The 27,875-nt window shown below is 53.0% G+C and overlaps 2 protein-coding genes and 1 pseudogene across 2 annotated transcripts; 2 read left to right on the forward strand and 1 right to left on the reverse strand.

Moving 5' to 3' along the window:
• Positions 1 to 27,875, forward strand: part of LOC135405598 (zinc finger protein 850-like) — a 598,288-nt pseudogene that overhangs the window by 125,181 nt on the left and 445,232 nt on the right.
• On the forward strand, positions 16,619 to 17,702 carry LOC135405378 (olfactory receptor 14J1-like). Its single transcript, XM_064640071.1, has one exon. It carries the CDS (start codon positions 16,619 to 16,621, stop codon positions 17,618 to 17,620), a length of 1,002 nt encoding a protein of 333 aa, XP_064496141.1. The 3' UTR covers positions 17,621 to 17,702.
• Positions 26,835 to 27,814, reverse strand: LOC135406420 (olfactory receptor 14J1-like). The gene has a single exon (XM_064640813.1). It carries the CDS (start codon positions 27,801 to 27,803, stop codon positions 26,835 to 26,837), a length of 969 nt encoding a protein of 322 aa, XP_064496883.1. The 5' UTR covers positions 27,804 to 27,814.

Below are 27,875 nucleotides of genomic sequence, written 5' to 3' on the forward strand. Positions count from 1 at the left end.
CCGTGCGGGGGGGTGGGGCTGTCCCAGCGCCCTGGCTGCACTGCGCAGGCGCGCCGGCGTTACCCGCCGGCGTTACCCGCGACCCGCCATTACCGCTCCCGTCACAGCGCCCCCTGCCGGCCCGGCGGACCGACCCCAGGGAAAGGGGATCCCAATGCCCCCCCCGAACCCCAGAGACCCCCAACACGGAGCACACAGAGACCCCAAAGGGACTGGGGCCCGGGGGTTCCCTAAAGCCCAGCAGTGGGGTTCAGGGGATCTCCCAGCCCCCAGGGGAAGGAGTCGTGGGGGTGCCCCTCAAAGTCTGGGGGGGAGATGTACCACATCCGTGTATGGGGCTCCCAGTGCCCCTCAGTACGGCCCAGTAACCCCCTCAGTGACCAGCCAGTGTGTCCCAGTGACCTCCCACTGCCCCCCAGTATGGCCCAGTGATGTTCCAGTGAGCACCCAATAGCCCCCAGTATGGCCCAGTAACCTGCCAGTGTCTCTCCCTCTGTCCTGATAATCCCCCAGTAACTCCCCAGTCCCTCCCAGTGCCCTCCCGGAATCCCTCAGTAACCCTCTAGTCCCTCCCAGTGCCCTCTGGTTCCCCCCAGTGTGTCCCAATATCCTCCAGTAATCACCCAGTGCCCTGCAAAGCCCCCCAACTGTCCCCAACGTGTCCCCAGATGCCCTTGGCCTTTCTGTGAGCGTGTGGGGGGGCATTTTTGGGGTCAAAGGGTCCGGGGGGGCTCCTGGGGTGAGATGGAGGGTTGGGGACATCAGGGATGGGGCTTGGGGCCAGTGGAATTGGGGGTGTCAAGAGGGGAATAATGGCAATGGGGAGGCCCTGGGGACACTGGAGACACCAGGTTTGTCTTGGAGTGTCAAGGGGGAATTAGGAACACCAAGAGGGTCTTGAGGACACCGGGGAGGTCTCAGGACTCAGCTGCTCTTGGTGCAGCCCCTCATCTCCACCCCAAACCTCTTTAACCTCCCCATATGTCCCTTAACCTTCATTTTCCCTTTAGTCCCCTCCCCCCACAGACCCCTTTGATGCCCAAATGCCCCCAAAACCTGTTTTAACTCCCCCAAATACACCTAAAAGACTCCTAAACGCCCCCAAATCCCCATCCAAACCCCCAGATCCCTTCAAATCTCCCCCAGCCCCCCCCCCCTCAAATCCATTCCAACCCCCCCCCAAAGAGGGGGGCACCCTGGCACCCTGGGACAGGAACACAGTGGGCTGTACTGGGGGCACTGGTCTGTACTGGAAGGACACTGGGGGGGCTCAGATGTCCCAGGACAACGTGGCCCAGCTCCAGGAGAGCTCTGGGGAGCAGTGAGGAGGTACTGGTCTGTCCTGGTCTGTACTGATCTGTACTGGTTTGTACCCCCAATCCCCAAAGCCCCTCCCCAGCTCCCCCAGGACCCTCCCGCACCCCAAAGCCCCCCAGGCCCCTGACTTGGTCCTGCTGCCCCTTGAGCATCTGCAGCTGCTGCAGAACCAGGCATTTCATCAGCAAATGTGCAGGTGACACCAAGCTGGGGGTGTGTTGATGTGCTGGAAGGCAGGAGGGCTCTGCAGAGGGACCTGGCCCAGCTGGATCCATGGGCTGATTGCAAGGGGATGAGGTTCCAGCAGGCCAAGGGCCGGGTCCTGCCCTTTGGCCACAAGAAGCCCCGTCAGCCCCCCGGGCTGGGGCCAGAGTGTCTGGAGAGCAGGCAGGCAGAAAGGGAGCTGGGAGTGTGGATGGACAGGCAGCTGAAGAGGAGGCAGAGTGTGGCCAGGTGGCCAAGAGGGCCAATGGATGATGGCCTGTGTGAGGAAGAGTGTGTCAGCAGGAGCAGGGAAGTGATTGTTGGGCTGGAGTGAGCGCTGGTGAGGCCACCCCTGGAGTGCTGTGTCCAGCTCTGGGCCCCTGAGTTGAGGAAGGCCCTGGAGGGGCTGGAGCAGGTGCAGAGAAGAGCAGCGAGGCTGGGGAAGGGAGTGGAGCACAAGTGGTGTGAGGAGAGGCTGAGGGAGCTGGGGGTGTTGAGGCTGGAGAAGAGGAGGCTCAGGGGAGACCTCCTGACTGTCTGCAAGTCCCTGCCAGGAGGTTGGAGCCAGGTGGGGGTGGGGCTGTTCTGCCAGGAAGCAGCAGTAGGACAAGAGGGCTGGGTCTTGAGCTGTGCCAGGGGAGGTTTAGGTTGGATATTGGGAAGCAATATTTTTCCTGGGAGAGTAGTCAGGCCTTGGAATGGGCTGGGCAGGGAGGGGGTGGAGTCAGCGTCCCTGGAGGTGTTGAAGGTGAGAGTGGATGTGGCCTCAGTGCCATGGTCTGGGAAGCACGGTCGGGTTGGATCAAGGGATGGACTTGATGATCTTGGAGGTCTTTTCCAACCCGAGTGATTCTGTGATTCTCTGATTCCCATTCCTATGACAGCACATGCTTGAGGCTCTATCCCCAGGGTGATAGAGATGTCTGTCCATATCTATCTCCAAGGTTAGTCTGTAAATGTGTGGTGTTAGAAAAGCAGGCTGAGTTCTGGGCTGGTTGTAGAAGGAGAAAGAAGCCCAGAGGCCAGTGCAAGCAGGCAGCCCTCAGCTTGCACCTGATGTCCCCTCCCTGCAGGTTCCTGTCCTTGAGCCCAGGCTCTGAGGTGAGGCTGAGAAGTGGCGCGGAGGTGAGCCCAGAGCTGTCCCTGAGGTGAGGCTGAGAATAAGTGCAAGGCAGAGGTGCTGCTGAGGAAGGAGAGCCCTGTGGTGGGGAAGAGGCGAAGGTGCCCATCCCGAGAAGGTGCTGTGTCCATCCCCTGTGTGCCAGGTGAGCTGGGGCTTTGCTGCAGAGCTGCGGGCGCTGATTTGAGCGTCTCCAAGTGCTGAGATGGTGGGCACCCAGGAACACAAACTGTGCCTGGCCACGGAGCCTGCAAGGAGGAGCAGAGACAGCCCTGGCAGTGTGGGGGACCAGGTTGTCCCTGTGCCTTCCCCTGCAGGCCCTGTCTGTCCCTGCTGGGCCCCTGTCCATCCCCATCAGGTCCCTGCCCGTCCCCCCCGGGCTGAGCTCCCCCCAGGAAGTGCCGTGGAGCTGAAGCTGCTGCCATCCCCCCCCTGCAGCCACTGCCCCAGCCAAGGGAGCAGCAAAGGCAGGGCCAGGAGCAGAGGCAGCAGCAGGGGAGCCCTGGGGGGGCCGGGAAGCTCTTGTGTGGGTCAGGAAAGAGGCGCTGGGCACGAGGCCGGGGCTGTGCTGAGCAGGCCCAGCCCTCACATCCCCCCAGCCAACGCCGGCTGCCCGGGGGGCTTGGGAGGGACCCCCAGCCCGTGTGCCCCACACTGAGCTGGCAGAGAGAGAGCCAAGGGACAGGGCCACGGGCAGGGCCACGGGTGAGGGACAGGCAGGGCCATTGCAGGGCCACGGTGAGGGCACAGCCTGTGGCAGCAGAGCTGCCCAGGGCCGGGGGCAGCCGGGGGTGTTGGTACCAGGCAGTGCTGGGGCCGAGCAGAGCACGAGGCCTCTTGCAGACCCCTGGAGCAGCCTCCCACTTGCCAGCCCTGCCCTGGTGGTGTGACACTGTCCCCTCCATACAGGACACTCTCCCAGAACTCTTCAGGGGAGCATTTTGTGTCTATTCCTGGTTGCTGATTCCTGCAGGGGACCTGAGGGCCCCTCTGCAATCCCATCCATGGGGCACAGTCTCCTCTCCAGAGCTTGACTCACTGCAGACTTTGCAGGTGAATCTGTGCTGGCAGCTGCATCCTGAGCCTAAGGGCAGTTTCTATCCCTGAGTTCTGATCCATCCTGGGGACCCAAGGGATCCTCTGCCATTCCATCCATGCAGCAGGAGTCACCCTCCTGCCTTTGACTCCCTGCAGCGGAACAAGTGCCATGTCTCTGTTTGGGAGAAACCAAATGCTGCCCCTGGGCCATCAGAAGTGGTGCTGAACTTCTTTCAGCCCAGCCCTGGGTGCAGTTTTCTCATCCCCTCACCGAGTGCCCTCTCCCCCAGCCGGCACTGACCAACCAGGGCGTTTGGCACACGTGGTTTGGTGGTTTGGAGAAACAGCCCTGGACTGGCAGGGGGCCAGAGAACCTCGAGGAACAGCCCTGGAGAGTTTGAAGTGACACTACATTAATACAGCTTTTGATTAATATGTAGCAACTGAATCAAGTGCTCATGAAATGACCTCAATCCCCTCATCCTCCTAATTAAGCACTATTTTTTTGGGATGAATTTTCATATTTTGCAGTATTTTTGGCTGAATTTTAACTTTTTGCACTTTGTGGGGGGGGTTCATCTTTCTGTTTCTGAAGGGTTTTTTGCCTGAATCTCGGTGGTTTGGGTTTTTCTGGGCTGAATCTTGGTGGTTTGGAGGTTTTTATGGCCACAGGATGCCCAGTGAGTTCTAGAGATGGACTTGGGCAGGAGGAACCCCCAAGCCAACGCGCTCAGCCCTTGTTTTCCCCCCATCAGGATTTGTCCTTCCCAAAGCTTGGGCAGATGGAGGAGGAGGCTGCGAGGAAGAGGAAGATGCCTTGGGCCCCCCAGGCAGGTGAGGAGGAAGTCAGTGTCCCTTTGGGCGGGTGTTGTGCTGGCTCTGTCAGCCGAGCATGGCCCCGGCTGCAGGACAACCCCGCTGGCGCCGCCGTCCTGCCGGGGCCGGAGTTGGGGGGATGTCCTTGGCCTTCCCTGTGGGCCGGAGGCAAATCCTCTGCCTGTCCTTCTTGCTTCCTGCCCCAGGCCCCGAGCTGAGGACGGAGAGCCCGGAGGACAAATCCCCCCGTGAGACCCTGGTGGGAGAGGCCGTTTTGAAGGGCTCCCCGGCGCAGGAAGGCAGCGGGGAGGAAAAGGGCCGGAGATCCCCCCGCAGGAGGGGCTCCAAAGCCATCCCAGGGTGCTCTGAGGAGGAAAGAGCCAGCCTGTGCCGGGAAGGTGGCCGGAGCTTGAGGCAGAGCTCTGAGCTGGTGGTCCCTGGTCAGCCTCCCAGCAGGGAGAAGCCATTCAGGTGCTTGGTATGTGGGAAAAGCTTCAGGAAGAGCACAAACCTGATCCGACACCAGCACATCCACACTGGGGAACGGCCCTACACGTGTAGGGAATGTGGGAAGAGCTTCAGGCAGAGTTCCAACCTGATCCAACACCAGCACATCCACACTGGGGAACGGCCTTACACATGCGGGGAATGTGGGAAGAGTTTCAGTGACAGGGCCAACCTATGCAGACACCAGCTCATCCACACCAGGGAACGGCCCTACAAGTGCTTGGAATGTGGGAAGAGCTTTCAGCACAGCTCAACTCTCCTCAGGCATGAGCGGACGCACACGGATGAGAGGCCCTTCCGCTGCTCTGACTGCGGGAAAGGCTTTAACCAGAACTCCCACCTTGTCACACACCAGCACATCCACACCGGGGAGAGGCCCTACAAGTGTGGGGAGTGTGGGAAGAGCTTCACCCAGAGCTCTAATTTGACCAAACACCAACGGACCCACCAGTAAGGGAAGCCCTGTGACTGCCCCGACTGCGGGAAGAGCTTCGGTCGCTGCTTCCACCCCGAATGAAGCCCCTGATGTTGAGGCAACCCCTGGAGTCCAGTGGCTGTCAGTCCATCCCTTTTGACCACAAAGGGCCAGTCCCCTTTCCCAGGGGCAGTTTCTTCCAACAGATCCCTTCTTGGGGGTGTGTGTGTCGAGATTCCTGCCTTGGCTGGGGACTCCTCAAGGTCCCTCCTGGAGGTTGAGAGCAGAGATCTCTTCATGGGCGTTGGTCTGGGGGAGTTCCATCCATCTCTAATTAAGAATTCTTGCGTTTGTGCCAGCTTGAGTAGAATTGCTTCAACAATTGCTTTAGTGTAGAGCACTGTCCTATCTTATCCTGTATCAGGAGTAGTTTTAGTGTTTATATTGTGCACTAAATAATTCTGATAAAGATGTAGTGTCTGATCATTTGTAACCCTAAATAATTAATTTCTAACAATAGATCTGATTTGCCATCTTGAAAATCTGGGGGACAAAAGTGGTTCAGTCACACCTTTGTAATTCCTCTAAACTGAAAGTGTTGGCATAATCCAAGGCTGAGATTGGATCCAGCAGCCCCCAGCACCCCACAGTAAGTTGGGAGCTCAGTGGGGACACCTCCCTTTGCCAACCCCCCTGTGCCCGAAGACCCTCATGAAAGCATCGGAACCACCAGGCCACCCCTCCTTTTCCACTTTCTCCCTTTTTCTTCCACTTTTTCATGATTACCTCAATTCCCAGCCCTCCTAAATCAGTTTCGGAGTCCCAACCTCCACTTTTTGCCCCCTCTCTCTCATGTCTTCCACATCATCACCCCACTCCCCAGCCCCCTCATGCTCAGTTTTGGAGTCCCACCGTCCCCTTTCCCCATTCTTCTGACCCACCCATTTCCCATCAGAGCCCCTCAGACCCCTCTTCCCTCCACTTTTGGGGTGTCCCACTCCCCTCCCATTCAGTTTGGGGTCCCACCACCTCTTTATCCCATCTGACACCCCTTTTCCCACCAACCTCCCCCTTCCCCCCCTTTCCCACCCACCCCCCGCTCACCCGAGAGCTCCTCGCCCGCAGCTGGGGGGGCTCCCAGCACCACCAGTGCCCAGAGAAGTCCCCCCAGAAAAGGGGTTGGGTGGGGTCCTTGGTGGGCTTTGAGTGGGTTTGAGGGTCCTTGGGGGGCTATGTGGAGGTTTTGGGTGAGCTGGGTGCTTTCTTGAGGGGCAGGTGCCCTCTCAAAGCCCCTCCAGAGCAAGCTGACATTGGGGGAATACAGGGGGGTCCCAATTCCCCATCGATCCTGGGGCCAATTCTGCCCCCCACAAACTTGGCTCCACCTCTTGGGTTTTCACCAAGCTCCTCCCCCAGTACCCCCGAATAACCAGGACTGGGGAGAACTGGGAAGCTTTACTGGGATCACTGGGAGCAGCCGGGTGGAGGCAGAGTGACAGCAGGGGAGGGGGGAAAACACGACCCCCCCAAAATCCTCACAGGGACAGGGGGGGTCCAGGCTGGGCCCGAGGCCCCGGGGAGGGGCTGCAGCCGCCGCCGGCTCAGGAGCTCTGTGGGGAGAGAAAAGGGGGTGACACTGGGGTGGGGGGTCCCCGGGGGGGCACAGACGCTCTGGGGGGACACACGACCCCCTGGGACCCCCCTCACCTTCTGGCGCAGGTAGAAGCCGAGCCCCAGCGCCAGGGAGACGAAGGCCAAGAGGAAGCCCCCGGCCCCTCCTTGGCAGCAATTGCTCAGGCTGATGGAGCCCGGCAGGGCCGGGGCCGCCGGCGGTGTCCGATCCCGGCAGGAAGCGGGGAGGGCCCGGCGGGGTCTGATAGAAATAAATCAAGGCAGATCTCTCTCTCACCCTCTGGGCAGTGACCATCAAGAGGCATCCCTGCTTCACAGCAGAAGCTCCACACACTTCAACAGTCTGTGGAAGAATCTGCTCTATGAAAGTTGGCCCTGGGCTTTTATGCTTATCCAGTGATGGATGGCCAGTCACATATTCCCAGGCCAGTGAGCAGCTGATCTGTCAAACTCTGCTTCCAAAAGCAGCATGTGTGTTGGAAGGCTGGGGAACCAGGTTGGGTTTGGCACAATTCAGCAGTAAACCAACCCCTTGGCACCAGCAGCAACTCACACAGAGAGCTTGCAGTGCTTGCATTTTCCCATCAGATTCTTTTCCAGGCAGAACAGGGGTCTGTTACCACCCGCCCCAGAAAGGGAAGGGTAACCAGGTTCTTATTAATAAATCCCTTGGGGTGGATTAGAGTGAAACAATACTGAATAATTGGTGTTTGAAAACATATATATGTAGGGTTTATTTCAGAACAATGTTGTTTCAAAGGTAAACAGGTATGTTGCCATTTTGGGTGTTATCATCTCTATCTCTCATCTACAGCAATGTGGCATAAAGAGAACCTTTAGGGAAAATGCATAAGGGAGAGAAAGAAAGACAGGATGAGGGTGAGGGAGAGTAAGGGAAGAAAAGCTGAGAGTGGAAAGATGTCTATAGTCACCGCCCACGGGGTCCAGCGATGGAACTTGGGAGTTGCAGCTTCCATGTCTGTCAGTTGAAGTGGTGGCCTTGATCTGTTGGGGGTGGGGGAGGGAAGCCCCCACACTCCAAGAAGTTATGAGTTATTATATCCATGGACAGTGTCCCGGGCCATGCCACGAACCCCCAACATCTCCTGGGCCTGCGCAGAGTTCCCGTGAGGGGCCTGGGAAAAGGGTTTTTCCTGCCTTTCAGGATTGGCAGAGGGGGGATGGGCTTTGATGGGACATCAGAGGTCTAATGCAAAAGTCCTGCAGAAGCCTGCAAGAGTCCCTTGGCAATCCTGGAATGCACAAATCATGAACTGTTTCAGTCTCTGACACCACCCCGTGATTTATGCATTCAGTAATTTCTCTTTTTTGGTCATTCACTGTGAATCTTCTTTGTGGGCAGTGCCTTTTGTGTAGTGGACAGAAGGAGAGTAAAGAAAAGGAAGAGAGAGCAAAAATCTTTTCTCAGTGCAATGCAATTTCACCCCAAAAAACCAAACCTTACAGTAAAATAGTAAGCATATGGGACATAACATGATCCCAATAGCTACAATCAAATTTCCTAACATTAACAAAGTTACAAACATCAGGATTTAATACTGACACAAATCTAATTTTCATTAGCCACTGTCTCCACCCCGTGAGTAATCAAGGTATCCTCTAATGCGTGTTGGGTATGAGGGATTCCATAGTAATGTGTCTGTTACAGGGGCCAATGTGTCTTGAAATTGGACCTGAAATTACACATCAGTTCTTCTGCAAATACATTGAGTTACGTGGGAGTTGGTACAAGGCTTTCTTATATTCTCTTCAGGTAACACTTTCTTTTGTTTTGTCCAGATTTAGTTTCATTTGTTAATATTTTGAGAAATTTAGCCAAATGTAAAATTTGATGCCTTCCAAGGCAGAGAGTCAATGTATCTAATACATATTTGTATGATTCCAAATATGTATAAATTCTTGTACCAACTCCCAGGCAAAATTTGGTGGAGTTTCTTGATTCTCAATTGATTAAGACAGAATTGCACATATCTAAAAGCTTCTCCCAAGCCAACTTGTTTTTCAATAAAAAGACAAAATAAACTTGGCAAAAATTAAACTAGCAATACATGAAATGGCTTGTCTTACACAATCTTACCAGTGAGTTGCTCATGATAAAAACACAAATAAGTCAACAATTATTAATAAGCTGATCATACAAGCAATTTTGGGAGTAGAGGAGACACAAACACAATGTTTGTGGTAAACTTTTACATATTGGAAAACTCCTGAGACAAAAATACACACAGACGTGCATATCACAAAGTTATTAAGATAAAAACACAAACACATGCAAACAACCAGCGCTGCAAAGAACAGTAGAACTCTCCAGTCCTGTTGCTGCTTCGTTTTCTCATGGCATATTTGTAAACTGATAACAGAAGCAGTTGTGGGGGCAGTTATCTCTTCTGCCCATTGCAGCAATTGAAAGCTTTATCGCCCTCACGCAGTTTGATCTCATCTGCTGGCAGGTTCCTGCAAAAAGAGGAAATCTGACCCACTACGGACTCATTATTAAAAAGAAGGAATTATCTATTTATTCAACTCTTTTTCTTATCTGGCATGATGCCACTAGGGCAGCAATAATGGAGAAGTCTGGAACATGTTTTCTCCAAAAGACAAATAAACCCAGAGCCTGCTGGAGCTCCTTTTTACTCCTCAGCATCTTTATTTGCTCTAGGGTGGCCAAGGTGTCAGAGGGAATACACACTGCTACTTTTTCTGTGGGAATTTGAAGTCAATGTGTCAAACTGTGGGGTTTATTTATTGAGACAGGAAAGCAGATATGTTTCTGAATGTTAGTTCTTTCTCTGTGTCCACTCAATCCCACACACCTCAAGCCCTGCACTCACACAATATCCTGGGAGCGTTTTAAGATGGCTTTTAATTGAGTCAAAGAGGAAGAAAAAAATTAATTTGAATCTTGCACCAGAGCCAAAAAGACATGTGCCCCAATTTCATTGAAATGCATCTACTCTAAGAGGCTTATCTAAACTAATCCTTCAAATTATCTGTAAGAAGGTACATTCGAGAAAGCTCCTTTTAGAGGGTTAGGGGGGGACAAAGCATCCACAAAAAAAAACAAAACACAAAAAAAAGCCCAACCTAACACCCAACTTATTGTTTCTTTATACATTATGACATCACATGCTCCCCGTGACATCACATCCTTCCTGTGATATCACACCTCCCCTATGATATCACACCTCCCCTATGATGTCACATCCATCATATGACATCACATCTTTCCTGTGATACCATATCATCCTTGAGATGTCATGTCCTCCCCTGTGACATCACAGCTCTCCTGTAACATCACATCTCTCCTATGACCTCACATCCATCATATGACACCACATCCTTCCTGTGACATCATATCTCCTTTATGACATCACACATCCCCTGTGACATCTCAGCTGGCATCACATCCCTCATATGACATCACAGCTCTCCTGATATCATATCATTCCAGTGACATCACAGCTCCCCTGTGACATCACATCCTTCCAGTGACATCACATCTCCCATATGACAGCACGTCCTCCCCTGTGACATCACAGCTCCTCTATGACATCACACCTGCCCTGTGGCATCACATCCTCCCAGTGACATAACATCCTTGTTGTGATATCAAGGCTCCTCTATGACATCACATCCATCATATCATCCCCGTGACATCACATCCTCCCTGTGACATAACAGCTCCCTTGTGACATCACATCCTTCCTGCAACATCACATCTCCCTATGATGTCACATCCACCATATGACATCACATCTCTCCTGTGATATTATATCATCCATGTGACATCACGTCCTCTCTACGACATCACAGCTCCTCTGTGACATCATATTCTTCCTGTGCCATCACATCCTTCCTCTGACATCATATAATCATCCTTGTGACATCATATAATCATCCTTGTGACATCACAGCTCCCCTGTGACATCACATCCTTTCTGTGATATCACAGCTCCCCATGACATCATACATATTCTATGACATCACAACTCCCCTATGACACCACATCTCCACTGTGACATCACATCTTTCATGTGATATCACATCTCCCCTATGACGTCACATCCATCATGTGACATCACATCTCCCTTGTGATATCATATCATCCCTGTGACGTCACGTCCTCCCCTGCGACATCACATCCGCCCTGTGACATCACAGCTCCCCTGTGACATCACATCGTTGTTGTGACATCACATCTCTCCTGTGCTATCATGTCATCCCTGTGATATCCCATGATTGCATGTGACATCACATCCTCCCCTGCGACATCACATCCGCCCTGTGACATCACAGCTCCCCTGTGACATCACATCGTTGTTGTGACATCACATCTCTCCTGTGCTATCATGTCATCCCTGTGATATCCCATGATTGCCTGTGACATCACATCCTTCCTGTGACATCACACCTCCTCTATGACATCACATCTCTCTTGTGATATCACATCCTTGTTGGGACATCAAGGCTCCTCAATGACGTCACATCCATCATATGACATCACATCTCCCCTGTGACATCACATCCAGTGACATCCAGATCCATCCCAAGGTTGGGGGTGTGTGTGAGACAGGCAGAACCACAAATGCCTGCACAGCCCAGAGCAGTCAGTGTGGGGCTGTGCTTGCTGCTGCAGAGACCCCCAGGGAACAAACACAGGCAGGAGTTTTGGGGGGGGGTGTCCCTAAGGAGGACACTTGCCTTATTATTCCTTATTATTTGTAATATCTTACAGATCTATCACACAACACCTAAGGATGGATTCTATAGAATATGTGCCATATATTTGGGTTGGGTCTGGCTGAGCTGCAGTTCAGTTCCCCACAGCAGCCCTCCCAGGGCTGGGCTTGGCATTGGCAGCTGGAAGGGGGTTGAGAACACCCCAGTGTTTTGGCCACTGCTGAGCACAGCACCAACACTGGGACATTCCTTCCTTAGCTGAGGGCAAGAGCCTGGCAGGGGACCCAAGTAGGCCAGCGGAGCCCAACTGACCCAAGGGACATTGCAGCCCATGGGAGGTCAGCTCAGCTCTAAAAGCTGAGGCAGGGAGCAGGAGGGGGGCATTCATTGTCTGATGGCTGCCTGCTGAGGAACCGTCCCGCGGACCCAAGCCCTGCTCCTCGGGAGTGGCCGACCATGGCTGCTCATGGGAAGCAGAGAACAAACCCTGCTATCTTTTGATTCTGTGTGCACAAGCTTCACATTAATTTTTGCTTTAAATAAACTGCCTTATCCCAACCCACTATTTTGTTTTCCCCACCTTACTCTCTCCCATGTCCTGTTGGGAAGGGGAGTGATAGAGCAGCTGGGAGGGCACCTGGTGTCCAGCCAAGGTCAACCCACGACACACCTGAACACTTCCAGAGACTCCACCACCTCCCTGGGCTACTCATTCCAATGCCTGAACACTCCCTCAGTGGAAAAAGGTTTCTTTAATATCTAATATGAAGTTGCCCAATGCAATTTAAGGCCATTAAAGAATCATAGAATAGATTAGGTTGGAAAAGACCTGCAAGATCATCAAGTCCAACCCCTGATCCAACTCCAGTTACTATATCACGGCACTAAGGGCCACGTCCAATCTCTTTTTAAAAACCTCCAGGGATGGTGAATCCCCCACCTCTCTGGGTAGGCCGTTCCAATGCCTGATAACCCTCTCTGTAAAGAATTTCTTCCTAACATCTAACCTAAACCTCCCCTGGCAGAGCTTGAGCCCATGTCCCCTTGTCCTATTGTTGGTTGCCTGGGAGAAGAGACCAACCCCCACCTGGCTATAACCTCCCTTCAGGTAGTTGAAGAGAGTGATGAGGTCGCCTCTAAGCCTTCTCTTCTCCAGACTAAACAACCCCAGCTCCCTCAGCCTCTCCTCATAGGACTTGTGCTCAAGTCCCTTCACCAGCCTTGTTGCTCTTCTCTGGACCCGCTCCAGCACCTCAATATCCTTCCTGAACTGAGAGATTTTCCTGCTTTGACAGTGTTTTGAGACAGTTCATTGTGCCCTTCAAGTCATTCCATGTGCACACACACACCACTCTCACCAATGTCTGGCCCTCCAAAGAACACAAGCCCTGATGATTTGTAGCTCCCACTTCAGTAGTTGGTACTTGGACCTCCCTCCGTACCCAGAGCTCAGAGCTCCCTTGTGCCAGAAAGTTTAAAGAGATTGTGCCTCATTCTGCCAAGACAACCTTTGGAAAAAGTGTCCCTCTGTGTTTCCTGGCATAAGAGCACTCTATTGTCATCTTCCAAAACCTTGGAGAGGTCCCAGAGATCTCCCAGGAAGGAATTTGGGGCCTCAAGCACATGACCCATATATAGAGGCTGAGGACTCAGGGGTCAGTGGAGGACAGTAGAGAAGTAGCCTGAGAGGTGTGTGTCGTGGTTTGGACCTTGTTTTTCCCCAGAGGGCTGAGAGAAGTGGTAGACCCCAAGGGGTGGAAACCCCTAGAAGTTTTGAAATTCTGTCCAATGGGCGCTCCTGCAGAAATGTAAACATATCACAACCAGACCGGAAGAGAAGAGTGGTAGTTTTTTGGTTGTAGAAGTGGTGGCCATGTTGTGAGCCACGAGGAAGGGGCTCTGTGCCCCTTGGGCCCTCTGGCCCCCTCCCAGCCCCTGGCTGGGGGGCTGCGGGGACCTGGAACAGCATAAAGCTGGGCTAGGTGCCTGTAGTTATGCCGGGAGATGTTTGTCTCCATGGGCACAGAGCAGCAGCCGACGCTGACCAGAGAAACGGTGGCAGAGAGCCAGGAGATAAGAACCTGAACTGAAGGAGCAGCAGAAGCAACAGAAACATGCAGCACCGGAGAGAAGACTCCTGGAAAGGGAGGAGAAAGAGAGCCAGCAGCTGAGAGACAGAGTTTGGGGTAAGAGTGTACCAGACCCCCCAAAACTCCTTTGAGACCTCCTGGAAGGAGGAAGATGATGGACTCTTACTTGAAAGAGCCTTGGAGTGCTACAGCACTTACAGAGAGGAGCTGAGAAGCTCAGAGGCGTCCTGAAGCTGGACCAGGACAGCCAAAGGAATGTGGAGGAGGGCTTCGCCCCCCCCGCTGCCTGGAGACAGAGCACGGAGCTCTGCAAATGGGAATTTGAATCCCCTGAGGAAGGGACTTTCACGAAGATGCCCCGGCATTTCGTGATATGCCTGTGGTGATGCGAGTCTTGTCCCTGCTGGCAGTCCACAGGTGAGGCCTTCGCTTGGACCGAAGGAGAGCCGAGGGGCTTGGAGACCCCCTTGTGTATGTTGAACAGAGATCCAGCTACAACAACCCAGTTACTGCTGCATGGAGGACAGAAGAGGAGCTGCTGCTTAAGGACTGGAAGGGATCTGTCCTTCTTTCCCTCCTGGACTTTTATTTGGAGGGGAGAAGAGATCTGATCATTGTAAATACTATATGTCATGGTAGAGATAGTGTGTGATCGTGTGTATAATGTGATATGGTATTTATTTGTACAGTCATTGTAATATATTCCCTTTCCCCCACTTTGAGTCTGGTGTGTTTTGTCTGGAAAAGCCCATCTCACATTGGGTTGAGATGTGGGAGGGGGGATGGAACTAGGGAATTGGATTTGGGGACTATCTCAAACCATGACAGTGTGGAAGGGGGGTGTCAGAGCTGGTGAAGCTTTTCTTCCTGCCAGAAAACAGCCTAAGAAAGAACTAGTGCCGCCAAGGGCAGCTGGGGTGGCCTAGATTGGTGACAAGAAGTCAGAACTTTCCCTCTGAGGTCAGTGTTGTGGTGCAATATGTCACAAAGAAGGAGTCTGGATGAGCCCAAGGCTTTGTGTGTGCAGGAAGAGCCAGGGAGGACGCAGAGATGTCAGTGCAGGAAGGTGCCAGCCAGGTGGGGCAGCCGGGGGGATGACGACAGCCTGCAGGGAAAGGGGCAGGGCATGGACACCGTAGGACAGCCTGGGCTGGAGAGGAGACAGGGGTGGGGAGAAGCTGAAAGGCCCTGACAGAGCCACCTTCTGCAGGCCTTTGGCCAGGGCTGCTGTCTGTGCCCCTGATGCCAGGAGGAGGGGAGTGGCCCTTGCAGCCCTGGGGCCTCATGGCCTCCTTGTCCCTGCTCAGCAGCCTGGCAGGTGCCACCCCATGGTCCTGCCCTTGGCATTGCACATCCCACATCCCAGTGCCCCAGGAAGAGCCCTGAGGAATGAGGCAGGGACAGGATCTGCCTTCCCAGGGGCTGGGGGTCAGGGCTTGGCCCTTTGGATTAAGGAAACAAGTCAAGGTTTATTCAGCATCAGAGCCACCTTTCCCTTGCTTTTCCATCCTTTTCATTAGTCTGCAGTTTTCTGCTCTAACTGGAACCTGGGGACACGTTCTCAGTTGTGTCCCTCAGTGAGACTCATTAGCACTACAGGAAACTTCAGTGTTTCCATCTCATTTTGACTTGAAAAGTTCTTTGAACTTACTCTCAGGGACTGAGTCTCATGTAAACAACATCAAACCCCCTGAGGGTCATGAAATGCCTGGGGCTGTTGCTGTGCTGCTGAGCTGGGCTGGGCTCCTGGCACACTGGGAGCTCCTGGCAAGCAAGAAGAGCTTCAAAGAGACAGCTCTGCTGGTGAGCAGCTCCTCTGCACAGCCCAGCAGGGCTGAGGGCACTGCCTGCAGCACCAAGGGCAGGGGAGTGAGACAGAGAGAAGTTAAAGACTGTCAGATGTAGAATGATGCTGAGACCTCAATGGGGGAGAATTTTTAACAGATCTTGGCACAGGAAGTCTAGTCATGCAGGGCAATGGGACTGCAGCTTTTGGAGGCATCTGGTAAAGCTGGCACTGCCCACCAACTACAGATTCTGTAAGTGCAACCCTGACACTATCTGTAGTGTAGAGGAGGAGGACATGCTCAGAGCTTCAGCTCCCTCTCAAATTATTTCCAAGACAAAGATTTTTATAAGGTTAAAGAAATTTCCTGAGATTGTGTTTCCAGTTTCCTACTCTTGAGGAATGAGAGGAATAAATCATTAAGAAAGTATTAATTTTGATAAGTCCCTGAGACATCTGAACTGTGAGTGCTCAGTAGGTTTATCTGAGCTTCCTAATGTGCTTTCAGCCACTGCTCTGCCTGTGGGCAGCACCAGCATCACCTCTACTAGACCCATCAGGACTAGTCTGAGATGTCCTTTTTGCACCTGCAAATGGAATATGACCCCTACTAGTGCAGCCTGTGGTGCTGGGGAAGGAGCTGAATCTGCTTAAATCAAATGCCATCATAAGGACACTTGGCTGTCTCCCTGAGGTTTCCTTCCAAGTTGTGAATTTCCCTCCAGATTGGAAACCTGTCCCTAAACATCTCCTTGTTATGTGAAACCTTGTTATACAGAAACACAGTGCTGCTAAAACAGTGAAAATGCTGTTCAGTAGGGACCCAGCACTGGAGCTGAAGGAAGATCTCCTAGGAAATCAAAAGGCTGTCTGTGTGTGACATGGGGAGTATCTGTAGAATACAGCTTTGACTTTGTTTAGATAAGTCCACGCTAACTGGCCTCTTACTGTCTTTTTCTCCTGTGTTGGAAACAAAAACCCAGAGGCAGCAAATGTCCAACAGCAGCTCCATGGCCCAGTTCCTCCTCCTGGCATTCGCAGACAGGCGGGAGCTGCAGCTCCTGCACTTCTGGCTCTTCCTGGCCATCTCCCTGGCTGCCCTCCTGGCCAACGGCCTCATCCTCAGCGCCGTAGCCTGTGACCACCACCTGCACACCCCCATGGGCTTCTTCCTGCTCAACCTCTCCCTCACAGACATGGGCTGCATCTGCACCACTGTCCCCAAAGCCATGCACAATTCCCTCTGGGACACCACAACCATCTCCTACATGGGATGTGCTGCACAGCTCTTTTTCTTTTATTTCTTCCTCTCAGAAGAGTATTTCCTCCTCACCATCATGTGCTACGACCGCTACGTTGCCATCTGCAAACCCCTGCACTACGGGACCCTCCTGGGCAGCAGAGCTTGTGCCCACATGGCAGCAGCTGCCTGGGCTGCTGGGTTTCTCCATACTCTGCTGCACACAGCCAATACATTTTCCCTGCCCCTGTGCCAGGGCAATGCCCTGGGCCAGTTCTTCTGTGAAATCCCACACATCCTCAAGCTCTCCTGCTCACACTCAGGCTACCTCAGGGAAATTGGGCTCATTGGGGTTACTGTCTGTTTAGTGTTTGGTTGTTTCATTTTCATTGTTTTCTCCTATGTGCAGATCTTCAGGTCTGTGCTGAGGATCCCCTCTCAGCAGGGACGGCACAAAGCCTTTTCCACGTGCCTCCCTCACCTGGCCGTGCTCTCCCTGTTCCTCGTCACTGGCGCATTTGCCCACCTGAAACCCCCCTCTATCTCCTCCCCATCCCTGGACCTGGCCCTGTCAGTTCTGTATTCAGTATTACCTCCAGCACTGAATCCCCTCATCTATAGCCTGAGGAACCAGGAGCTCAAGGATGCCCTGAGAAAAATGATGACTGGATGCTTTTCAAGAGCAATAACCTGCCTCTTTTCTTCTGCGCAACACTCATTGTGTAACCATTTACTGGCCCAGCCTGCTTTCTAAAGCTTTTGAGAGTGGTGGTGGGGGCCGTTTCCTACATTTTTTCCTCTTTAAATGTTGTTAACACAGAAATTTATTCTTCATCTCATACCTAATTCACTCTTTAACTCTTTGTTTTGACCCACAGTTGTGTAAATGAGGGATCATTCTCTGTGTGCATTTAAAGAAAATAAGTTTCTGCAGCAATTTCTTTGTCAAACATCCTGATTTTGTTATTCTGTACATGAGGAATCACAATCTCTGAGTATAATAAAGGATTTGAATTCTTTTTTCCAGATTCTCCCTCCAACAATTTCCCTGAAGCTGGAGGGCAGTGCCTGTGTGCAGAGGAGAAGAGGTAAAGAGTCCTGGTACAGGAGCACTGCCAGGGAGCAGCAGCTCTTGGCCTTTTCAGAGATGCTCTTTTTCCACTGCCTCCCTCTCCTTTGTGGTCCTTGCCCAAGGCCTGAGTGCTCTGGCAGCTCAGTCCCTGCTGTGTGTCAGTCCTGGGACCATGGGCAGGGACAGACCCTGGGCACTGCTGGGACAGAGCTGGGCTCCTTAACATCATTTCCATCATGAAAGGGGATCCCTCTGGGAAGTTCCTGAAGACTTTGTTCTTTTTGAAAGGTTGGTGTAAAGAACAAGGGCAAGGAATAGACTCTGCAAAGTCTCATTGCTTTGCTTGTTTCCCCATTCAGTCCCTGCAGTGAGAGAAGCGACTCACTGGGGTACTTGAGGGCCTGAGGGCTGGTTCAGATGTTCTGTGCTGGTGGCCAGTGGGAAATGATCTCCAAGTCACCTGCCTGGGGCACTGCAGCTTGTGAGGGCTCTGATGGCAGGTGAGGACTTGTCTGTAGGAACTCAGGAAGTGCAGGAGAGCACAGAGGATCTGGAGGGACAGCCTGTCCCATCCAGTCAGCAGGGAATGGAGCCCTGGAGCAGAATCCTGCCCAGGGTGGAGTCACCAGAGATCAAGTACTAAATCTGCCTGTGAACTGGTACAGGAGAGTTCTGCAACCCCAGGGGCTGCAGCAGGAACAGAGAAAGGACTCTGGCCAGTGACTCGTCTGACCCACAGTGAACTCCCCTTGTGCCTCCCCAGTTCAGGGAGGCCTGTACCAGAGCCAGGGGTGGGCTTTCCAGGAGGGTGTCCTGAAGAACTCTCCAGCCCACAGGCTGCATGGAGTGAAGCCCTGCCCTGCCCTTTGTGCCATTGGAAACAGCCCATGGCCCTGCCCAGCCTTTTTCTTGGCTACTGAGCCTTCCAGGACTATGGAAGAGGTGGAGAGGAGTGATCCCCATCCTGCTGGGTCTGCTCCCCACCCTGACCAGTATGGCTAGTGCAGGGTCAGCCCAGGGTGCCACAGCCCCTCCCTGTGCAGAGCAGCACCTCCAGCTCAGGGCCCTGCAGGGATCCCAGGCTGGGATCTGCAACTGGCCAAGGCAGCCTGGACACACTGACCTGGGCAAAGGGATGTCCCTGGAGAAGAGCAAGGCAGTATTTCTGGGCCTGCAGAGAGGAATCCCTGACACAGAGAAACCTCTTTCTGCAGCCCCCCTGGGGACAGGCTGCTCTGTCCTGGGCCAGGACTCTGGGCTGGGCTGGGCAGAGGGGCTGGCACTGAGGGGCACAGTCAGGCTGTGCTGGGCATCTCCTGGAGGTGACACCAGGGCTCCTGCAGTTTCCATGACCTCCATTTCCTCCTGCCATGCTGAGTGTCCAGCCCCTGAGCTGATGGGGATGCTGAGACTCCTCTCTGTGCCCCAGGAGCTGCTGTGCCCTTCAGAGGGGCTGGGGCTGTGGGGGGAGTGCCCAGAGCTCTGCAGCACCCTGGGCTGGGCACTGCTGTGGGGCCAGACCAGACTGGGCTGCTCCACCCCTTGACCTCTCTAATGAAATCCCTTCTAATTTTCTCCTGAAGAACCATGAGAATATGTGTTGTGTCCTGAGCACTAATCTGGAACTGTGGGATAACAGAAAAAGTTTTGGTGTCAGGGATATTGAGAAGGTTGGGCAGTGTCACTGGGAGACCTCTCCCAAAACCTTGGAAAGGCCAGAGCCAGCCCAGAGCTTCCTGAGGCCTTGGGAAAGGCAGACATGGAACCAGTCTGCAAACAGGGCAGCAAGGAGGGTTGGCAGAGTTCCAGACTGCTCAGGCTCAGGAGGGAAGGGGATAGGGCAAGTCCTCCTGCAGCCATTCCCAGGCATGGGAAGGACAAGGAAGGGATGGCTGAACCCCTGTGGGAGGGAAAAGAAAAGGATGTTGTGTGCCCAGAGTGTTTCAAGGCCTTTGACATGGTCTCCTGTGATCTCCTTAGAGCCAGACGGGTGACAGCTGGACTGGACAAGTGAAACATGTGGTGGGTGGGAAGTTGAATGACTGATGAGGGTCAAAAGTCATGGCACAAATTCCTCTTGGCAGCAACTCCCAGGTGACATCCATCAGGGACCAGCCCTTGACCATTCCTATGGAACATCTTTATTATATCTCTGGGTGATGGGATTAAATGCACTTTCCACTCCTTTGTGGATGAGGCCAAGTTGCAGCGAGTCTGTGAGAAACCTCGTCCAGTCAATGGTGACTTGTACAAAAAATGTGGTCAAGATGAGTGAGTTGGATAAACTTGTCTTGCCATCAGGTGCCCAGCAAGGCCCAAGACAATGAAGAAAAAACTCATGGGTAAGAGGAAAGGAAAATCAAAAGGAGGGAAAAAGACCAAACACAACCAAACCAAACCCAAACAAACACAGAATGACAGAATATGCTGAGGTGGAAGGGACCCACAAGGATCATCCAGTCCAACCCAACTCTTCCATTGCCATCTGCCCCCACCCCAGCAGGCTCTGGAGCAAAGCACGGCTGAGGTCCAGCCCAGCTCTGCTCTGACAGAAAGAACCTGCAGTCAGGGACAGGAAGAGGACAAAGTCTGGTTTAACCAGCCTGAGGAATAATGGGATCAATGACCTCCTGTATTCCTGGGCACTTGAATGACCCTGTGGATCAGGTTTGGTAGCAGGGAGGGGGCTGCAGGTTTCCCTTAGGGAAGAGGAGATCAAGAGTTGACTCTGTGTCAGAGAGAGCCAGTTTCAGGTGGCTCCAAAATGGACCAGCCAGTGCCCAAAGCTGAGCCAAAAAGCAATTCCAGAGGCAACTCTGTGATCACCCTTTGGAGAAAGGATAAAATCCAGGGTGCTGTAGCCCAGAGAGGAGTGAGAGAAATGTGGGAGAAACAACCCTGCAGGCACCAAGGGGAGTGGAGAAGGAGGAAGAGGGAGAGAGAGCCTTGGTTGGCACCTGGCAGCCAAAAGCCAACCCCCCATCCCTGAGAGCCACAGCTGAGCCCAGCACAAAAGCTCCTTTAGGTCTGGAGGTTCTTTGCAGCAGCTTTTTAGCAGAGCTGCCAGCTGGGCCATCAAAGGGGATGCTCAGCTGGGTCTGAAACCTGGATGATCCTTGTAAGCTTTGGCTCTGTAGGAAAGAACTATAGAATCCTAAATAGTTTGAATCAGATGGAACCTTTATAAGACATCTAGTCCAATCTCCCCACAATGAACAGGTTCACGTTCAACTAGATCAGGTTGCTCAGAGCCCTTTCTAACCTGACCTTGAATGTTTCCAAGGGTGGGGCATCTATGACCTCTCTGGGCAACCTGTGCCAGTGTTTTATCACCTTCAGTGTAAAAAATTTCTTCCTTATATCTAGTTCCAATCTGCTCTTTTTTAGTTGAAAACCATTATCACTTGTCTTATTACAACTAAGTCTGTGCCCATCCTTCTTATAGGTATGATCTCAGGAGCTCCTGACAATCCTTGACCAAACCAGCTGAGCAATGAAGAGCCCCTGGACTGGACCAGGGGTGTGGTGAAGTGTCCCTGGACTGGACCAGGTGCTCCTGGATGATAAAGGTGGGAACAATCCGGAGTGGAACATCTGGGGAACACAGGATAATCAGTCATCCCATGAAAGCCTTGGAACATTACGTGCCTGAATCACAGCCCAAATGGAAAAGTTTGGATACAATTCCCAAATAGTTTGGAAACTCCAGTCATTCCTGACACCAGGATGGAAATTCAGCAGATCACTAAAGCCAGTCACCTTGGGAGCCCACAAGCGGCGGGGCTGAGGGAGGCCCACACATCTCTGCCTGGATGTGGGTGTGAATTGACTGTGGGGTGAATCTATAATTGTTGTGAATCTATAATTCAGTCACTGTTAAAATTGTGGCAAATGCTATTGAATCACTTGAAAACTGTTCAATTGGTCAATGATTAAGTGCTACTAATGTCTTTTGCCTCCTTGTCTTTGGATCAAAATCCTTTGTGTCCTAGCCCAAGGCTCTGTGTAAATCATTCTTTTTCATTAAAAAATATATTTTTTTCGTGACTTCCACTTTAAAATCTTCCTGCTTAGCTAAACTAGAAAACAACTCCAATTAGCTCTAGAAGTCTTGATGACTTGAAGACAATTAAAAGAAAGGGAAATAATTTGTTTTCCTGTGTTTTAATGGTCCCAAAGTGTGTTTGGAGTTGCATCAGCTGTCAGTCCAAGATGGGCCATGTCAGAACTGGTGAGGCTGGGGGTGAGGAGCAAGGTTGATCATCCAGGGTCACTGTGGATCTCCTGAGAAGACACTCAGCATCAAGATCACTTGGAGAACACCTCTATCACCTCTTGTCTGAACATAAAAATAGCCATAATTGAATTTAAAAAAAAAAGTACAAATTTTGCAGACTTGTTTTGAAATTGCCTTGAAGACAATTAAAGGAAGACAAAGAGATCCTGAGGGATTTCTGCATTTTAATGAGCCCCACGGTGTGTTTGCAGCCCAGCTCATGATCCTGAGGTACTGAGAGAAGATTGAAGCAGCTGCTGAAGAAGTCAGAAGCCAAACTCCAAGTGCCTTGAAGCATTGCTGGGCCCCACTGAGGGCAGGCACTGCCAAAGCCTCCCCAGGGACTCCTTGGAGCAGCTCCTTGGAGGCCAGGAGTGCAGGCAGACAAAGGCTCTGGGCAGGCCCCTGCAATGCTGAGCAAAGCCTGCCTTGGTTTTGTGGAGCACAAAGGCCAAGGCCTGAGCCCCAGGCCCTGGCCCAGCAGATCCTGTCCCTCCCGGCTGGCTCAGGGCTGTTTGGGGGGCACTGGGATGGGAGGGGGAGCAACAACCAAGGCCCAAAACTGGGCAACCCCTGCCAGGCTCCTGAGGGAGGGGCGAGGCAGAAACCAAGTGCAGAACCTGCCAGGAAAGTTGCTTGTGGTGGCCTGAGTGGCAGAGGCAGCTGCCAGAGGCAAGGGGACAAAGGCCTGGGTGCCTTTGGGCCTTGCAGCCCTGCCAGAGCCCTTGGCCATCTCTCCTGCAGGCTGTCCTGCCCTGGCCCTGCTGCTGCTCTGGCCTTGCAGGCTGCACACACCCCTCCTGCTTTCCCACCCCCTCCCAGCAGCATTTCTAGACCCTCCCTGATGTCTCTGCACCAGCTCTGGCTGTTGCCATGTGCATTTGGCCTTCTGAACTTGGATCCTGAGCCCCTGTGCCACAGGACATCCCTCCCAGAGCCCAGGCCCTTCTCCTGGGGGTCACTGCAGAGCTGAGCAGATCCAGGTCACCTCCCATTCCTCTGCCAGCCCCCTGGGACTGCTCTGGGCCCTCCAGGTCCTTGCCCTGCTCCCAAGGGCTGTGGGTGTGCTGAATGGTCAGGGCTTGGGGTTTAGAGCTCAGGGTTGGGCTTAGGCAGAACTTTGGGAGGTTTGTTGTTCTGCTGGCAGTGTCTGTTCATGATTAGGAGAAGAGATTTTTAGGCTGGGTTAGGATTAAACCTTGGCTTTTCATACTGGTAATACAGGTTTGGGATTGAGGTGGGCATTGGAGTAAAAATAAGAGTGTGGAGTTCTGGGTTTGGGCTTCTTCTGGCTTGGAATTAGAGCAGTGGACTCCTTTCAGTGGGAGGGTCAGAAATTTTGGGTAGTGTTGGGGCTTGTGGTTACAAAGAGGATAAAGGTCCATCAGGAATGTTTTCACAGTCAGTGTTTCAGCACCCTCAGCATTCCCTGAACCTGTTTTTACCTCATCAAAATCTTTCCTCTCTCTTGGACAAGACCCTCTTTCCTTCCCCAAATATCCAATCTTTTTTGTCCCAGTTCCTCCTAATCTCCCCCAAACTTTCATCTGGGTGGGCTCAGTGATGACACTGTGCAACCACCTGGAATCAAGGGGCCATTGTGGCACTGCAGGGCCTAATGGAAACCAAGGAACACAGGGACACTGTGAAATCTTGTGGAATCAGGGGACCATTTAACATCTGGGGCCTTGTGGAACAAAAGGAATCCAGAAACCTTTTGGAACCTCATGGAACCAGGGAGCCATTGTGTCACTGTGGAGCCTCATGGAAACAAAGAAACTCTGGGACACAGTGGAACCTCATAAAATCAAGGGGCCACTGCAACACTACAGGGCCTTTTTGGAGCCAAATGGACTTTGGGACACTGGGGAATCCTATGGAATCAAGGGGTTATTGTGACACTGGGGAAACTCGTGGAAAAATTGAACCAAGGGACACTGTGCAACTTCATGGAATCAAGGGGTCATTGTGACACTGAGGACACCACATGGACTCAAGGGATCACTGTAACACTACAGGGCATTATGGAGCCAAAGGAACCCCGGGACACTGTGCAGCCTCATGGAATTGGGGTTCCATTTTGTCACTGCACAACCTTATGGAATCAAGAGACCATGAGGCAGGGCCTCATGGAAATGAAGGAACCCTGGGACACTCTGCAAATCAAAGAAGCATTGTGACATTGAAGGCCCTATGGACCCGAGGACACTGTGGAAACTCATGGAATCCAGGAGTCATTTCGGCACTACAGGGCCCTCTGGAGCCAAAGGAACCCATGGACAAATTGGAACCTCATGGAATCAAGGTGCCATTGTGACACTACAGGGCCTTATGGATGCAAAGGAGCACAGTGACTCTGTGGAATCTTGTGGGATGAAGGGCCATTGTGACACTGAAGAATCCCATGGAATCCAGAGGCCACTGTGACCAGGCACTATGGAGCCAAAGGGACCCTGGGACACTGCAGAACCTCGTAGAAACAAAGGAACACCCGGACACTGTGAAACCTTGTGGTACCAAGGGACCATTTTGACACAGTTCAAGCTCATTAAATCAAGGATTTTTGGTGACACCGAGGGGCCTCCTGGAGCCAAAGGGCCCCTGTGACCCTGAAAGGTTTGCTCAGCATTTTGCCTGGTGTCTCCCTGCCCTGAAGGTTTCTGGCCATCAGGTGGGAGCTGAGAGGGTTGGGCAGGTGCCTGAGGAGGGGGTAGAACAAGGGCTGTGTCCAACTGTGCCAGGAGGGCTGTGCTGGGCAAGGAGGAGGAGGCTGCAGAAAACAGTGGCACTGGGGAGGTGAGAGGAGCAGGAGGAGAGACCTTGTGTCTGCCCACGCTGGGCAGGAGCTGCCCCAGGATGGCAGCTCTGAAGCACTCACAGGATGTCCCTGTGAACAGGAAGGGGGAGGCTGGATCTGAAAATGAAACCTGGAAAGCAGAGAGCAGGAGTGTCATGGGGACACTGCAGGAGAGTTCCAGCCCTGGAGCAAGGTCACAGAAGAAGTGACCCAGTTCATCAGGGTCACAACAAGTGTCTGGGAAAAGCAGGAAATGGTGACTGTAGATGCCAGAAAGGCCCCGAGCCAGGGTGCAGCTCTGCTGGAGACAACCCTTCCAGTCCATGAGTCTTGCAGAGAGCAGGGCTGGCAAACAGCCCAGTGCTGGTCATGGGATGGGGCAACAGCAGGAAACACTCTGCATGTGCCAAAGATGCAGGAAATGGCAGTGACAGTGCTGGGAGCAGGGACTGTGCTGTCCCCAGTCAGGGGACACTCAGGGTGGTGGAGCTGTAGCAGCCTCATATACCGTTTAGGGAAAACTCCACTGATGATATCTTACTGTCCTAGTCCCTTCTATCAATGGATATATTTGGCTCTTAACTTTAAATTCTTTATCTCCTTTGGCTTCTTCATGTCCCCTCTCCCCTGCTTGGACTCCTGTGAGTGAGAGCATTTCTTTCTCTGTTTAGTGCTCACTGAAGCTGTGCAGGCAGCTCAGAGGGTGACCCATGGAGCTGTGGGTGCCTCTGGCTGCATCCCAGTGCCCAGCTGTGCTCTGGGCTTTGGGACAGGGCAGAAGTGCCTCTGCTGGAGGGCAAAGCCGCTCCTGCCTGCAGAGCCCTTCCTGCCTGCACAGGGGCAATGCTGCCCAGCCGGGCTGCTTTCCTGCTGGGCAGGGAAAGGGACAGGCCAGAGAGCAGGGCAGGGAGGGAGCAGACATGCTGAAGTGTCCTCAGTACAAAGCAGACTTGGACTTCTGACCTGGTCCCTTGATGTCCCTCCATGGAGGGACAACCAACCTCTTGCAGATGGGATGAGAAGCCAGGGCTGGGAATGGGGGTTGCAGGGGCTGCTCTGTGACAATGGCCCTGGGGCACCTTCCCAGGCTGTCCCTGGAACAAAGACACAGCCCAGCCCCTGCTAGTCCCTCACGTCTGTGCCAGGAGCTCTGGCTGTGCCAGGACACTGCTGCATGTCCCCACCCTGCACACTCCCACTCTCAGCTGGGCACTGGCATTTGCTTTGCCAGGGCATTCCTGGAGCACATTGCTGAGGGTGACTGTGGAGGAAGAGCCTGAAGCCTTCCTGCCCTGCCCTCAGGAGATGCCCTTGGCTGCTGGAGCTGCTGGTGTGGAGCCCAGCTCTGTGCCAGCAGTGCCCAGGGCCTGTCCCTGCCTGTGATCCCAGCATGGACACGCAGCAGGACTGTGCCCGAGCTGCCAGAACAATCAGGCCTTGCACCCACAGCAGGGCTGGGAAGGAGAGGGTGGAGTTGAAAAGAGCAGATGTGGAAGGAGCAAGTGCCCCTGTTCCTGGCTGTGCTGCTGTGCTGGGAGTCTCTTCCCTCCAGCTCTGCACACAGGTACTGCCACTGCAGCTCCAGAGAAGGGAAGCATCTTGGACACACAGGTCAGGGCAGGGAACTTTATTCTACTCAAATGTACAGAGAACAAGCCTTTTGAAAGTCTTTGAATTACAGAATAATGGTAGATATTGATGTAGAAATCCCATGAGCAGTGCCATTGAATTGTGGATAACACTATAAAAGTAGAAAAAGAGTAAGGAAATGTATTGACAATAAAAGGGACATATAGGAGAAAAAAGGCTTAGATTGCAGTGAGTTACATTTGGAATGTTATGCAGAATAAAAGACACACTTTATTATTGCCTCTAAATCCAATCATCAGTTTCTTCAGGGCATCCTTGAGCTCCTGGTTCCTCAGGCTGTAGATGAGGGGGTTCAGTGCTGGAGGCACCACCGAGTACAGAACTGATAGTGCCAGATCCAGGAATGGGGAGGAGATGGAGGGGGGCTTCAGGTTGGAAAATGCTGCAGTGCTAAAGAACAGGGAGAGCACGGCCAGGTGAGGGAGGCACGTGGAAAAGGCTTTGTGCCGTCCCTGCTGAGAGGGGATCCTCAGCACAGCCCTGAAGATCCGCACATAGGAGAACACAATGAAAATGAAACACCCAAATGCTACACAGCAACTAACCACAATGAGCCCAATTTCCCTGATGCTGGAGTGTGAGCAGGAGAGCTTGAGGATGTGTGGGATTTCACAGAAGAACTGGCCCAGGGCATTGCCCTGGCACAGGGGCAGGAAAAATGTATTGGCTGTGTGCAGCAGAGAATAGAGAAACCCAGTGGCCCATGCAGCTGCTGCCATGTGGGCACAAGCTCTGCTGCCCAGGAGGGTCCCGTAGTGCAGGGGTTTGCAGATGGCAACGTAGCGGTCGTAGCACATGATGGTGAGGAGGGAAAACTCTGCTGACATGAAAAAGGCAAAGAAAAAGAGCTGTGCAGCACATCCTGTGTAGGAGATGGTTGTGGTGTCCCAGAGGGAATTGTGCATGGCTTTGGGGACAGTGGTGCAGATGCAGCCCAGGTCTGTGAGGGAGAGGTTGAGCAGGAAGAAGCCCATGGGGGTGTGCAGGTGGTGGTCACAGGCTACGGCGCTGAGGATGAGGCCGTTGGCCAGGAGGGCAGCCAGGGAGATGGCCAGGAAGAGCCAGAAGTGCAGGAGCTGCAGCTCCCGCCTGTCTGCAAATGCCAGGAGGAGGAACTGGGGCATGGAGCTGCTGTTGGACATTTGCTGCCTCTGGTTATTGTTTTCTGTTGAGGTAAAAAAAGGCAGAATTGAATTAGGCCAGGCTCAATCAGC

Source organism: Pseudopipra pipra, chromosome W (assembly GCF_036250125.1).
Source record: "Pseudopipra pipra isolate bDixPip1 chromosome W, bDixPip1.hap1, whole genome shotgun sequence".
Lineage (NCBI taxonomy): Eukaryota > Metazoa > Chordata > Aves > Passeriformes > Pipridae > Pseudopipra > Pseudopipra pipra.